This window comes from Sinohyriopsis cumingii, chromosome 7, assembly GCF_028554795.1.
Source record: "Sinohyriopsis cumingii isolate HCF-2022 chromosome 7, ASM2855479v2, whole genome shotgun sequence".
NCBI lineage: Eukaryota > Metazoa > Mollusca > Bivalvia > Unionida > Unionidae > Sinohyriopsis > Sinohyriopsis cumingii.
The window spans coordinates 111,604,344-111,619,390 of NC_142967.1; the positions used below are offsets into that span (position 1 = coordinate 111,604,344).

Consider the following 15,047-nt stretch of genomic DNA (forward strand, 5'->3'; position numbering starts at 1 on the left):
TACAGGCATCTGTGAACACATAAACATCTACAAAATATCATCCTGCATTGAAAAATTCAACTATGAAAATGATGCAAAGTTACAGAAAAGCAGGCAGTATTTTTTTGTACTAGAACTGTTCATTTGTTTAAAGATTTCATCCATTTGATTATGAAAAGAAGAGATGGAGCCTGCCTTATGTCACCTGGAATGTTGTTCCATACCAGTGGACCATTATATTGAACACTTTTTAAACAATTCCTTCTTTGGCCTTGATATAATGTAAGTTTTACTTCTTATGGACCTTAAATTTGGAGTACCATGAGCATCTCTTTGGTGAAAGATATTGCTTAGATAGATAGGAATGGCTTTTCTGGATACTTTATACATCAATTTTGACCTTTCTAAGAAATATTCTTTCATGTATTGTTAAAACCTTTATATTATTCATTGCCTCCTGGAAATTGTCTATACATTGATCTAGAATTAAATGGCAAGCCCTCTTTTGGAGTCTTAAAAGTATTGTTGTTGTTGTTGTTGTGGGGTTTAACGCCATTTTTCAGCACGATAGGCTATACATGGCGGCCAGTATTAATGGTGGAGGAAGAACCAGAGAAAACCCCATAAAGAACCACCGACCCACGAGAAGCTACTGGCAAGCTTTCTCACATGCCCACATTGGCTGAATTTTAGACTCGAATTGCCGCAGACAGAGGTGAGATGGCAGTGATCCGTAACGAAGAGTGCTTTAGATCACTCGGCCACTCGAGGCCCCCTTAAAAGTATTGTTATGTTTGAACTGGAGGTATTACCCCAAATTACAGTACGATAGTCCAGATATGGCTGAATATAACTTTTATAAAAGATGACCATATACTGAAAAGGAATGTATGTTTTGATTTTTCTCAGTAGCCAAACATAAGAATTAACCTTTATTGAAACATGTTTAATGTGAATAGACCAAGTAAGATTGTTATCAATGAACACACCAAGAATTTTATTATGAGAGGTCTTATTAAAGCTCATATTGTCAGCCAGAACCTGGAGTTTATCACTATCTAGCCTTGCTTGTTTTTGATGCATTGTAGAACTTTTATGTTTTCTGTATTTATTATCATACTGTTTTCCTTGCACCATACTTAAAGTCTGTTGAGAGCATCTTGTAAGTTATTTTCAAGTACCGTTTTGGTTTTACCTACCTGAGACAGTGTAGTATCATCTGCATAGAGGTCAGTGGAAGAAACTGAAGTTTCAATCTTAAGAGGTAAGTCATTGATAAATGGAATGAATAACAGAGGTCCAAAGATTGAGTCCTGTGGTACTCCACAGTTTATATTTTTACTTTGAGAAAGTTGACTATTTAAAGATACTTTTTGCACTGTATCGGTTAAGTAAGAAGTAAACCAGTTTAGGTAGTTTTCACTGCATTGATAGATTTTTAGTTTTTCAAGCAAAATTTCATGGTCTACAAGATCAAAAGCTTCACGAAGATCAACCATAATAGTGGCTACCATTTCTCCTTGATCTAACGCTGTCAGCCATTTATCAATTGAGATACAAGTGCAGTTTCACAGGAGGGATTCTGTCGAAAGCCAGAATGATTATCATGAATAAGATCGTCAGTGTTCAAATAGTTGAGAAAAGAATCGTGTACATGTTTTTATAGTAATTTGGAAGACAAGGAAGGATAGAGATGGGTCTGTAGTTATTTACATCATCTTTTGCTCCCGCTTTATGCAATGTAACCTTGGCAGTTTTCCATGTTTGTGGAAATTTATTAGACCTAATACTTTCATTGCAAATGAAAGCTATACTCTACAATTGCAGGTGCGGCTAATGTTAGTAGCCTTGGTCCAATCATATCAAGTCCTGTAGCTTTACAATCATCCATTTTTTAAAATATATTTCAACACAAATTCTGGACTCATTTCAAGAATTTCAAACTTGATATTGTTTGGTAGTTTTTTAGCACAAAAATGTTTGAGTTCCAGATGATCAGATGAAGTCCTGGGTTCTTTAAGTTTTTCAGCAATTTGAACGAAAAAGTTAATACAAATATTTGAGATGTCAGTTGGATTATCAGTATAAATGCCCTCATGATTGAGGGATAAAATTTCAGTTATACATTTCCCTTCACCAAACTCTGTAAATACTTTCCAGATGGCTTTCGTGTTATCTTGGCTTTCATCCAGCACTTTTTTGTAGTGCATTTGTTTGGCTTGACATATCATTTTATTAACTTTATTCCTCCAAACTATATTCAGCTTGATTTCCTACTGATTTTAGTTGGTCTCTTTGCTTTATTGCTTCTAAAATTTCTGGGGAGATCCAGCCTGGCTGGTAGTCTTTATTTATTCTGTTTGTTTTTAAAGGGGCATGTTTGTTCACTATACTGATGAACAGATCTCTCCAAGTATCTAAACCATCATCAATATCTTCAAAGATTTGGACTGTATTCCATGGAATCTTTCAGATCTTCCAGGAATTTAACAGTATCAAAGTTTTGAAAAGATCTAAAGGTAATGGATTTATGGATATTATTTTTTGTTGAGCTGCCATTAACTTTACGTGTTAGAAAAATTGCATATTGGTCGCTTATACCAATCTTTGGAACCATTACTTCCAAAACATTTTCTTTTGTATTGGTATAAATATGATCAATAAGTGTTTTAGAGGAAGATGTTACTCTGTTGGGTTCATTTACTGGTTGCTCCATACCTAACGAAGCAATGAAATCTACCCCATTCACTTTTATTTGATCATTGAGAAGGTCTCTATTTATATTGCCTAGAATGTAAATGTTTTTTTTTCATCTGAAATGTTATCTACTTATATTCACACCAATCACTGAGTCAGTATGTAATGATGGGGGTCTGTACACAAAACCTACTAAATAGGGCTTAACTTTTTCTGGAGTGATCTGTAGCCAAATGGATTCTATTTCCTGTATTTCTAGGTCTTCCCGTCTTTTACAAATAGTACCAGTTCTAACATACACAAGGAGACCACCACCGCCTGCTTTCCTATCCTTTCAATAAGGTTTGTCATAGCCATTGATATACAAGAAATTTTCACCCTGATTTTCTGTTAACATTGTTTCTGAGAATCCAAATAAATGGATATAATTATTTGGAGAGGTTAGCTGTAACTTCACTTGATCAATCTTTCCATGAAAACCCTGAATATGTAAATGACCTAAGTGTAAACCTTTGCTAGAAACTCCTAAATTCATGAGATTAATATCAATGCTATTAGTGGCACTCAAGGAGACATTTAAAGTATTAAAACTATGTTTACAGTGATCATCATTACAACTATCAATACTGTATAAATGATTAGTTTTTCTACAACTGCATTTTCTACTTTTATAATCATTGTATAAATCTGAACTATCAGTCATATTTGAATATGTACAAGTAGCTGGTAAGTTTCCACATTCAGAAATACCATCAGCAAGAGGATCAAATCTGTTTTGACAAGGGATGCCTGGTGTATATGACAGTCCTTGATACATAGATTGGTCCTCCCCCTGAATAGAGTCTTCCTGTGTAGTTGAGATGGCCTCATTGCCCTTTTCCTATTCCATAAATCAAGTGTTAGTTTTGGCTTTGTGCCCAAAGCTACCACAATGACAATGTTTGTCATAGCCATGGAGATACAAGAAATTTTTGCCCTGATTTTCTGTCAACATTGTTTCCAAGAGTTCAAATAAATGGTTATTATTATTTGGAGAGGTTGGCAGTAACCTCACTTAATCGATTATTCCACGAAAACCCTGAATATTTAAATGACCTATGTGTAAACCCTTACTAGAAACTCCTAAATTCATGACATTAACATAAATGCTGTTGGAGGCACTCAAGGAGACATTAAAAGTATTAAAACTATGTTTATTCATTTGGGATCTGCCAATCACTGCTGAGCGGGTTTTCAATATGGAGATGATACTCTACGTACTTGATATTACCCCAGAATTGCCTTTTAAATAGTATTTAATCAGTTGATATACATAAACGTCCCAACAGTTTTGCATGAAAATTCACCCACAGCTGAACTGTTGTGCCTTAAACTAAAATAAATGTGGATTGACTAGTCTTTTACGTGCATGAAAGTAGCAACAGGGATGAATTTTTCATAATTATAGAATATATATGTAAAAATGGAATGTTTTCTGCATAATTTAAGTGTGCAGATTTAAAAAATGAACCATCTTTATCTTATGATATCTTTTTAAATAAATTCACAGGAAGCATTCAAACACATTTACCATCCACCATTTTTAATATTGGTCTTTGGCAATTTTTGAAAAAAATCTTGACCTCATGTTATTTCAAGCTGAAATTTGCATATTTCTTACATATATTTTATATATAAATGTTTTGTGAACATTCAGCTTTAAGAATAAATTGACTTTTTATATGTTCCAGGTAATTCAGAAGCCCCCATGGGCCTTTTTATCATACACCCCCCCAACCTTTTTGCATGAAATACTATATTTTTTAGTCATGCACAAGTTGAAATTATATGTTGCTTTTAAAATGGAATGTTTTCTGCTTAATTTGAGTGTGCAGATTTCAATAATAAACCCATCTTTATGATATCTTTTCAAATAAATTCACAGGAAGCATTCAAACACATTTCCATCCACTGTTGAAAATTCTTGACCTCATTACTTCATCCTGAGAGTTGCACATTTGTTTACCTATATTTTATATATAAATGTGCTGTGAACATTCAGCTTTAAGAATAAATTTACTTTTTCTATGTTCCAGGTACTTCTGAAGACTTTCTGTGCCTTTTTATCACACGCCCCCTAACTTTTTTGCATGAAATAGTATAATCATGAGTCATACCAAGTTGAAATTGTATGTTACTCTTAAAACCAATAGTGCATATTCATTACAGTGTTCTTGTACATATATACATTTATCTGAATCACAATTTAGTAAATAACAATTGCTATTTTAGAATTTAGTTATCATAAGATACATTTGGTCAGTTTTCATATCTATAAAATAAAATCAATGACAAAAGGTTTTCCACTAAGTTTTCATTACAGTAAGTCAGGATTTCTATAGTGTCAACTTAGGATGGTGCAACATTAAATTTTAGATGTCATAAATTTGCGATATTTTCATAATAATTCTGACCATTGTTTTGAGCAATATTACATAGTTCGTGAAGTAAAGACAATTATGGTATCAGAGATAGAGAAGAAACTGGCACTGAGTTGGTTCTGAATAAACATTTATGATTATGTATTTGTTTAAATGGAAAAATACTGCAGATCGATTCTCTATTCCGTGGCTTATGATGACAATATTCATATAGATATTCACAAAAAATGGCATGACAAATTTAAATGAATTTGTTTTCATTCTTCAAAATTCTGAAAAATAGTTAACTTTTACCTCTTTTCCCTCCCTACTAAACATGAACATTTTAATTGTAATACCAGTGTCTCTAGATAAAAATCGTACGTAGAACAGATGGCCTGACATTGATAATATCTCAGTGATCACAGTCACATACATATTAGGAGTAAGTCTAGTATCACTGAGTGATACTCCCGTCGAGTCTCTAACCTCGAAAATATATTACACAACAAAAGTTGTACAAATAGTTGTAATACGTTTGATATAATGAATGACAGTACGTCTGTATAATCCGATTCCTTACTATAAACGCCTGCCATTTCAAACAATCAAGTTTTCATGTGTTTTTGAACCCAAATTATGTCGTATTGCTGTCATTGTTTACATTTTGTACGTACAGATGTGCCGGGAAGAGTTACCGTTCTTGCTGGCATGGGTGACCTTTGAAAAAGACGTAATTCGTGGATTTTTCGCTCACATTTTATCACTATTCTTTTGAAAAGAACTCCAAGTATTTACAAAGTAGGCGTAGGTGAGCGTATATGTTCGTTTATTTAGTTTTACAGCGTTTTTAAAAATTCGGTTTTCGTTTTTTTTTCGCTGAATAAGTTGTAAAAATGGCCCAGTTTCATATACGCTAAATATAGACATTCGACCTTTCAACCATAAATACATTCAGATGTAATAATGTCGGCTTTTTACATATTAAAGCGGAGAAAGTACCGGGTGTTATGATGTTGACATTTTGAGAAAATGTTAATCTTGATCACCAGTGCCCTCTAGCGGCGTCTCCTGTTGCTAATGGAATCACATAATTGTATTGGAAAAAGGTATTATGTACGAATGGAAATAAAGACATGACATACAGTACAGAAGATGTATACAAAGTTACATAATTACCTCCAATTTATTGAACTAGTGTGACCTTTTTTTCTGCTGGTGTTTTTTGTTTATAAATGACGACATTGTCACGTCTCTCTTTATCTTTGCAGTACAACTTCTTCCCAACTGCAGGCATGTTCGCGATTTCACTAAACACCCAGGACAACGCAAGACTCCCAAAGAACACCCCGGTATTACATATAATCGCACGTATGATCTCAAAAACGTATCAAGAAAGGAAAATAAAGCAAACACACACATGGACGTTGAGACTATCAGCGGTTGATAGTATTGGCTCATGTCCCTATTTCCGATAACCTACGGAAAATAACTCTAATGCATCAAATTTCTTTATATATATATATATATATATATATATATATATATATATATATATATATATATATATATATATATATATATATATATAACACAATTTCCTAATTAAATGCGGTGGTTCTTCCACTATTAATACTGGCCGCCATGCATAGCCTATCATGTGCTGGAAAATGGCGTTAAACCCCACAACAACAAAAAACAACCTAGGTAAATGGCAACACCGTACTTCCCTCGCTTTTTTTTCTTCTTATAAACTTTCTATATACCAATTTTCCTTTCAAATCGTACATTGTACATTTTGACAGAAGCGTTTCGAATACGTGACCAATGAATGTTACAAACTCCACGGAAGTGATTTCCTTTTTTTTATACTTTGCTGTGAAAGAAAATCGCTCTGTAATTCCCTTGATTTTACTTCGATGTGAAGAAAAATTACTGAAGGTAGATTACTTGATATATCGATGTAATATTTCTAAACTGTTTGAATATACGGATCATTTAATTATTGGTGCATCACGTAGACAATTATCAACAATAGCTCACAAACCACCACGTCGTTTAATTCAAACACTTAACTCATTCCATATGTACCATTGAAAGTTTATCTAATGATGTCACATCAGTTAAACACACTAATGTATAATAAGAAGATAATACGTGTTCTTTCCATTAATCAAGCATTAATATTGGATAAAATCTCACTTGTATAATCTAATATTCATGTGTTCAAGACCAATATTACCGTTTTGCTTACACTTTAATTTGTATTATAATTTCATAAGAGATTTTATCTGCTTGAGAACCCAGAATGTTCTAGAACTGAAACTCCCATTAACATGAGTAAGCCGTAGTATTACCAGAAAATGCTAATTGTGACTTAGGTCAAGTAGAGGGCTTTATAATTTTGTTTACATTTGGAAATAGTAAATCGTGCTTTGACATCTTTAGTTAGAATCTGTCTTATCGTTGTGCTCATTATTTGATTTAGGTTGAAATTATTTATTTATATATACAGTATATAATTTCCCTTAGGGTGGGATATCATTACATATATGTAACCTAAGGGATCTGTTGATATAAGACAATACATGAACATGAAGAGCATATTGGGTTTTCTGTTGTTTTTTGTCAGAAGGATGGGGTGACATCACTTTTACACTTTTTTTCTTCCTTCTTCCTCCACGTAACCAGATGACGGATTACCTAAGATATATATATATATATATATATATATATATATATATATATATATATATATATATATATATATATATATATATATATAAAATCAACCCTCTGCCAGTTCTTGCTCTTCTTATAGTGTATATTGAAATATAAAATGTATTCCTTAAGCTAAGACGTATTTACTGACATCAATATATTTACTGGTGTACTACATGTTACACTCTTCCTGTCATTGTATGAATTATTCTGTCGCAACAGCGAATTGAGAGGACATACCGAATATATGACACATGTTGATCAAAGATGACGCCGTTAATGGATTGAAAATCTGTTGAAAAAAGCAGTAATTAAAGCTATTTCCGTAGATGCCACCGTACACTAAAAAAACAACTCACCTCTTACAATTGAATTAAACTTGCCTTCGTTTCGGCAAATATGTCGATTATACCATTGCATGATACCGATTGCAAGAACGCTGGTCGAAAACTGATACTTTTACATACAACTTGAAATAAAGACTACATAAATATTTTTTCGAACCTAGCCGCAGAAATACTGAACGAGTGAATTGGGCTAATAACAACGCCAAGTCCATCAATAACATTTTATAACTCCGTTGATTGGAAGCCAAAACACGCGCAAGACCTAATATATAACCTCTTGAGCGTGACACATTTCCATTTCATGGATTATAGATTACATCTTAAAGTTTTGGGTCCCGAGTGGTCTAAAGCACTCACCGTTACGCATCATTGCCATCTCACCTCTGTCTGCGTGGGTTCGAGTCTCGGTTTCGGCCAATGTGGGTATGTGAGAACGCTTTCCAGTAGCTTCTCGAGGGTCGGTGATTCTTTCCGGGGTTTTCTGAGGTTATTCTTCCACCATTTATACTGGCCGCCATGTATAGCTTATATTGTGCTTAAAAATGGCGTTAGACCGTACAACAACATCATAACGCGCGACAAAACGTTATCAACCCACTTGCTAGACTCGCAGGGGCTTGTATCGTTGCTTACAAATTAAATGTCAGTCATACATATAGCATAAAATAATATGTATGACTCATAGTTATATTGTAAGCAAGAGTAAGAGACCTTGTTTCTAAAAATGTCGACGTAAGTTATCACTGAATTTGCCGTTAAGCATTTTTGAAGGATTTATCCAATGATCTTCAATATAATTTTGATGGACAATGCGCTAAATAAAGTGAAGAAAGAAAGAAAGATGAAAACGCCATTTAAAGGTGTGAGTAATCAAAATTCTCCGAAAAGGTAACTTAGATCGCATACATGAGCTATTTGACCAGTCGGATATATATATATATATATACTCGTCTCATCGAAATAAATGGAAATTCTTCATTTCCAAGAAATAGAAAATGAAAGTTTTGAAACATTTCTGGAGTAGGCTTCTGTTTAATGGCACAGGTATATATATTTCTTACTTATTTTTCTTAGTTTTTCGATAATGTTCAGATTGATAATACCAGTTTAGGCATTAGTACAACTAAGATGTTCTCCGCATCATTTTCATTTAGTCATCCGATGTTGCTAGCGGCCAACAGTTGTATCAAACATGAAAAATAGGCAGGGTACAACTTCTTGGCCAAAAGGACTCATATCTTTGCTTATAATTTACTTTTAAATTGCATAATCTATCTTGTACATATACTATGTTCCCGTTCAGTAAGGTGGCGAGGTGGGGATGGCATTGTTTAAAAAAGGTGTTATTTTTCTGATGACTGACTGCATACTCAAGATAACAAACTTCACCTGATATTAGACAGGACTTTATTTAGTACAGTATTTAGTTATTATATAGTACATGTATGATAGTTTAACTGTAAGCAATGATACGAGCCCCTGTATTAGGCTGTTGACTTTGATTGGCAGACTACTGGAGATTTTGTCCTAAACAACTCCCCTTAGACGCTATTATGTTGATTGTTCATTGAGTAGTGGAGTTTGATTGGCTAACTATTAATAAAACATGGGGATTTTATAGACAGTGTTATGCTACAGTAATGCATATAAAAGACGACACCAAGTATAGACTTCAATGTCAGTACATACTCGTGTTATTTTCATACAAGTGCAGATCAATTTTGTTATTGTACATGTATTATATAGATAGTTTCACCATCATTATCATCAACAACAGTTTCAGGAAAAGAATACATTTGGCTTTTCAAAGACCTGCAGTTGTGATTGTTATTTATTTTAAGGAATTTCAATGATTATTATTGGGGAATATTAAATTTGTAACCATCATATCGGTTGTAGTATTCGTGTTGATTTCTTCTGGTTTTTCTTTTTTGGTTTGATCATATTTTAATCGGATATGATGATTTGCTTGAAACCATTTTAAAAGATATTATATTTTCCAGGGTACGTTGGTGTTTAATGGTTTTCGCGACATTTATGAAGGGTTTATTCTAATTGAATATAGCAGACATGGCTGCTTACTTTTGGATTTCTTTATTGCATCATCTAAATCTGGGAATGGGTTTCCCAAGTTATACAAGGATATCCTAAAATGGGTATAACTTAATCTAACTCTTTCACGCTTGTGCAAGATGACAAGTTGCTTCCTAATTGGCTTAAGGTACGATTTGCTTTGGTGCTTCTTGAATTTCAAGGTACCATTACACATTATTTGTTATGTTGACTCCTAAATAATTTATTTAAGATTTTCAAAAGAAATTAATTGAAATGAATTTGAACTAATGTGTTATAGTGCCGATTGTCTTACGCTTTAAGGAATACTCGTCAGCTGTATGAGTATCACTTTCTAAAGTTTCGACCATATTCTCATCAAGATAAGTCTTAACCTTAACTTTACTGTTGATGAAGTTCTTTAACTCCTCAATTAATATGACTTGTCTGAGATTTTCTAATATTGACCAACTTTCTTGGCTAAGCATTACCTCTAAAATAATTACTCTTTTCTCTTAAAAGTTCCACACGAGCATGAGTTTTTCCACTTTCTTGTCTATAGTTCCTATATTTTTGTCGATAAGCATCAGGCACCAACTCATAACCCTTGAAGATACAGTCCTGAACCAGATTTAATGAGCACTTTGCTCTATCGACAGAGAAATGTAGATGTCACGAGTTTGCTAAAGTGTGTACTTCGCAACAACAGAGTCCAATGCTCTCTTGGCCATTTCAAATTTTCAGTAAATGTTTCGAAATCTTGAAAATATGCATCTATTGCTTTTTCTTTAAAAGTGGTACTAACCAAATATTTTTTTAGGAACATAAAAACTTGAATTTGTGAAGTGGGGATGTGTTTTTCTCTTGCAAGCTCAAAATTATTTCAATCTAAATTTAAATTCTCTTTTTTTTCTCTCTCTCTTTTTGCACTTATTTTGTATTTCTCTTCGTCTGTAACTGCATTTGTATCTCTCTCCTCTTTCTGCAACTGCATTTTCCCCTCTCTTTCCTTTTTTCCAATTGCATTTGTCTTTCTAGAAGCTCAAACTTTGTCAACTCTGTTTCATTCTTGTACTTCAATTTCCATTTCATCACTTTTAGGTAAAGCCACATGTAAACTCACTAATTCAAATGCAACACAATTTTATCAAAAACAATCTTTTCCACCATATATTAGACGAAAATATTTATTTTATGTCTTTATTTGCTTTAGAAGCTATTGCCTCAGATAGCTCATATTTTCTGGCAAGCTGGTGCAGTTCATCCTTTTTAAAGGAGTCCTAACTATTCCTGAGTAGGATTTGAAGTAAAGTTCTCCAATTCTGATGACACTGAAAAAGGGTGTTTTGTTTCACTGTAGATTTCCAAAATGTGAAAGTATACGTGTGACTTGGAAATTCCAAAACAAGGTGAATATAATTTTCAGAAAGTTTTCTGAAATATTTTAAAGAAATTCGTATCCCGGATGAGCCCCTAATTTTCTGTTACGAGTATGTGCTCTCAAAATAAGTAACATAATAGGGTGAAAGACAACAGGATTTGTAAAATTCAAATAATTTATGTCCCTAGAAAACAAAGTGGAAATGATGAGAAAAAGAACTTACACTTTTGCAAATTAAATCCCAAAATAATCATTGAATTACTGACTCAAGTCCTAATAATACAAGTTCTGAATAAACTTTAGTAGAAATCCAAAATTAAATACAACGAATGTGTTGGCCTGTATCGTCCTGTTGGACCGACAGTCTTTTGTTGAAACAGACATATAATTCCAGGTTTGAATCTTTATAAATTGTAGTGAATGTCTCAGTCCAAGAATATTATTTTCTATGAGCACTCTGTATTTTCAGGGAAAGTTCACTTGAATAATTTGAAAAATAAAAATTCCAGGCCAATTAATGTACTGGACAAAACAATACCAAATGTTTCTTCTAGAACTTATGCATAAATGAATAATTCATCCAATAACAGGATTATATAGTACTCTACTCGGGTCACAATTAAAGAAAGACTATAACCTAAAGAAAAAAAGCCTTCTAGAAACATAATGTTTACAATGCTGTAATATAATTAGAAAGCCTGTTCCTAAAATTATAATATATCCTGGACTATATCAGAGAAGCCAGGCAAATTGTTAAGGAATTCCAATAACCTAAACCCATGCCCAAATAAACGTTTACTTCTATTAATAACGATCATGATATTAAACGTATTCAAACAGAATATTTTAGCTGTGTATTTGTTGTTTATAGAATAAAACAAATGTCAATAATTCAGGTCAAGTAGAAGATAAACCTGTTTTTGGACAAAGTCCAACATATAGTGTTACAGAACAATAGCAGATAATTAAATAAATTTGTTTAAAAAAATACAAATTAAATATAAACAACAATTTAGACACATATTCATCCCAAGGTGTAGTTTGTTCTAACTGAAAATGGTGCTGCTGAGGTTTCTGATATGGTTCCCATAGTGGTCATGTTGAAAGTCTTGTTATCGCTACTCCTTCTGAACGGATAGTCATAGCAACTTGGGGTTTCATTACAATAAGTATTATGAGATCTAGTTGGTCTTGAATGAAAATAATCCTGATCTAGCACCAGTATGACTGCCTTAGCAGCTATCTCAAAAGATCTTGCAATCACTACTCCTTTTGAACAGAAAGTCATGTTTTCACCAGAAGACTTCTTATGATGTCTGGTTGGTCTTAAATGAAAAGAGTGCCAATCGGAAATCCCTTTTGACCAATACGGCAGCCATCATGAAAATACTGTCATTGCTTCTTCTCCCGAATGTACGGTCATATCAGCATGAGGTTTTCACTGAAGAACTTCATAACGTCCTAAATGAAAATGGTGCCGATCTGATACCCAACATAGCCACCATAATAAACATCTTGAATATTTTGTTTTTGCTACTCCTCATCAGACGGCGATTTCACCATAGGACTTGTTATTACATCAAATCGTCCTAAATACATATGTTATTGATCTGACAGACAATATGGACACAATGGCACCTATCTTGACACACCACCTGAAAGGAAATCTATAATAATGCGTGCTTCCTTCGCCAGAAGACTTCTTATGATGTCTAGTTGGTCTCAGATGGCAATGGTGCCGATCTGTCCACTAATATGGCTTCGAGCAGCCATCTTGAAAATTGTTCTTGATATTAATTCTGAATAGATGGTCATATCTGCTTGGATGTTTTGCCATATGTCTTCTTGTTTTACTTAGTTTGACCTAAATGAAGCTCTAGTCATCTGACATCGAATATGGCCGCCATCCTGAAAATCTTGTTAACGCTGCTTCTTACTGGAAAGTCATAACTACATATGGCTTGAACATGATAATTCTTATGACGTTTTGTTGGTTTAAGAGTACATTGTTGCCGATCTGACCTATATGGCTGTCATGCTTTTGAATCTGTTTCGCCTAGACAAATCATCATAAGAACAAGTTTTGTTTTTTTTATTACAAAAGAACTTGTAATGATGCGTTGTTGATTATAAATGCTTATGTGGCACCCAATATGGCAATGAAGCAGCCATCTCAGAAATCGTGCCATCACTACTCCTCCTAAATCGATGACAATATTCACATTGGGAGTTTGTCAAAAGAGTTTTATGTTGTCTAGTTATCCTAAATTAAAATTATATCAGAGGGTTTCGGCTAAATTGTTGTGGAACATGATCAGTATTCTAGTGATAACATGTAGACACCGCAAAGTGGCGGATCAAGTGCCAGCCAAAAGTATGGAAACTGCATCCTGCTGGTAATGGATGAACCACGAGGGCAAAAACTGGCAGTTTGACTTGCCTTAAAGTACTGGTAGTTGTTTTCTAGTGCATTATTAGTTATTTTATGCCTCATACCTTTGTTATATCCCATTTCAATTGGGGACTGAAATGGGTTAATTTTGTAACCAATCCAGTGCCCAACCCCTGTACCTGTGCATTTTTTAAAATTCAAATTCCATATATACTTATGATACTGCAAAGAGAGTAATATACTGTTTAGTCCCTCTCTTTACAGTTGTCGAATTATTTCTGGTCTATTGAAATTCAGATGCTGAGTTTATTAATAGATCATCAGCAGTCCATTCGGAAATTTTCTTGGAGTCACACTTGAAATGCAGTTCCTTTGCAGTTCACTAGCAATGCCTAATATGTATATATAGTGTCATTTCCATGCATGTCTTCCAGAAGTCTGTTTAATGTCCCTATTTGCAGTGACAATAATATTTATGGACTGGGTATCTGGAATCATCCAGTCTTTTGTCAATAATTTGGTAATTTAAATCCACATGAATTTGTTTTACACATTTTATTCTCTATGTCTCATAATATTTTGACATCAAGGTTAGTGTCTGTCCATTTGAATATTTTCCCCGTCTCTGAAAGGTTTCTAGCTAAAACTTAAAGCTTAAAAAGTGTCCTCAAGTCAAAGAGAATTATATTTAATTTGTACAATTTACAAAACACACAGAAAATTCATGTTCATTGTTTAATCTTATATTAAACATTGCCGATTTATCAATATGACAATGATTAGGTAATACCAAGTGTCACAGCACAAAGTTTGTTCCACTGTCCAAACCATTATATAAACTGATTAGAAAGATGCTTTAAAAAGTTGTCTGGGAAAATATATATCAGTGTCAGAATGCTGACAGATATCAGATGACACAGAATATGTGTTTGCCACTGGTCATCCTTTTAACATATAATTACTGTTTATCAAATTGGTCATGCTTGCTTGTGTAATATGTAGGCAGCTTGCTGTGTTAACCATTGAGCTAATGTTGTTCTGTGTAATTTATTTCTAGATCTGACATCTGTGTGAGAAAC

General features: G+C 33.5%; 1 protein-coding gene across 3 annotated transcripts in view; it reads left to right on the forward strand.

The window, feature by feature from the left end:
• LOC149795935 (uncharacterized) overlaps positions 1-15,047 on the forward strand; it is an 82,525-nt gene that overhangs the window by 29,800 nt on the left and 37,678 nt on the right. Inside the window, exon 2 of one of the 3 annotated variants that reach the window (XM_089964153.1) lies at positions 6,347-6,427. The exons of 1 other annotated variant lie outside the window; for it this stretch is intronic. In XM_089964153.1, coding sequence (XP_089820279.1) covers positions 6,347-6,427 — 81 coding nt within the window. Of the gene's footprint in view, positions 1-6,346; positions 6,428-9,140; positions 9,188-15,047 lie in introns of those variants that run through there. One more of the 3 variants, XM_089964155.1, reaches the window with a different exon arrangement.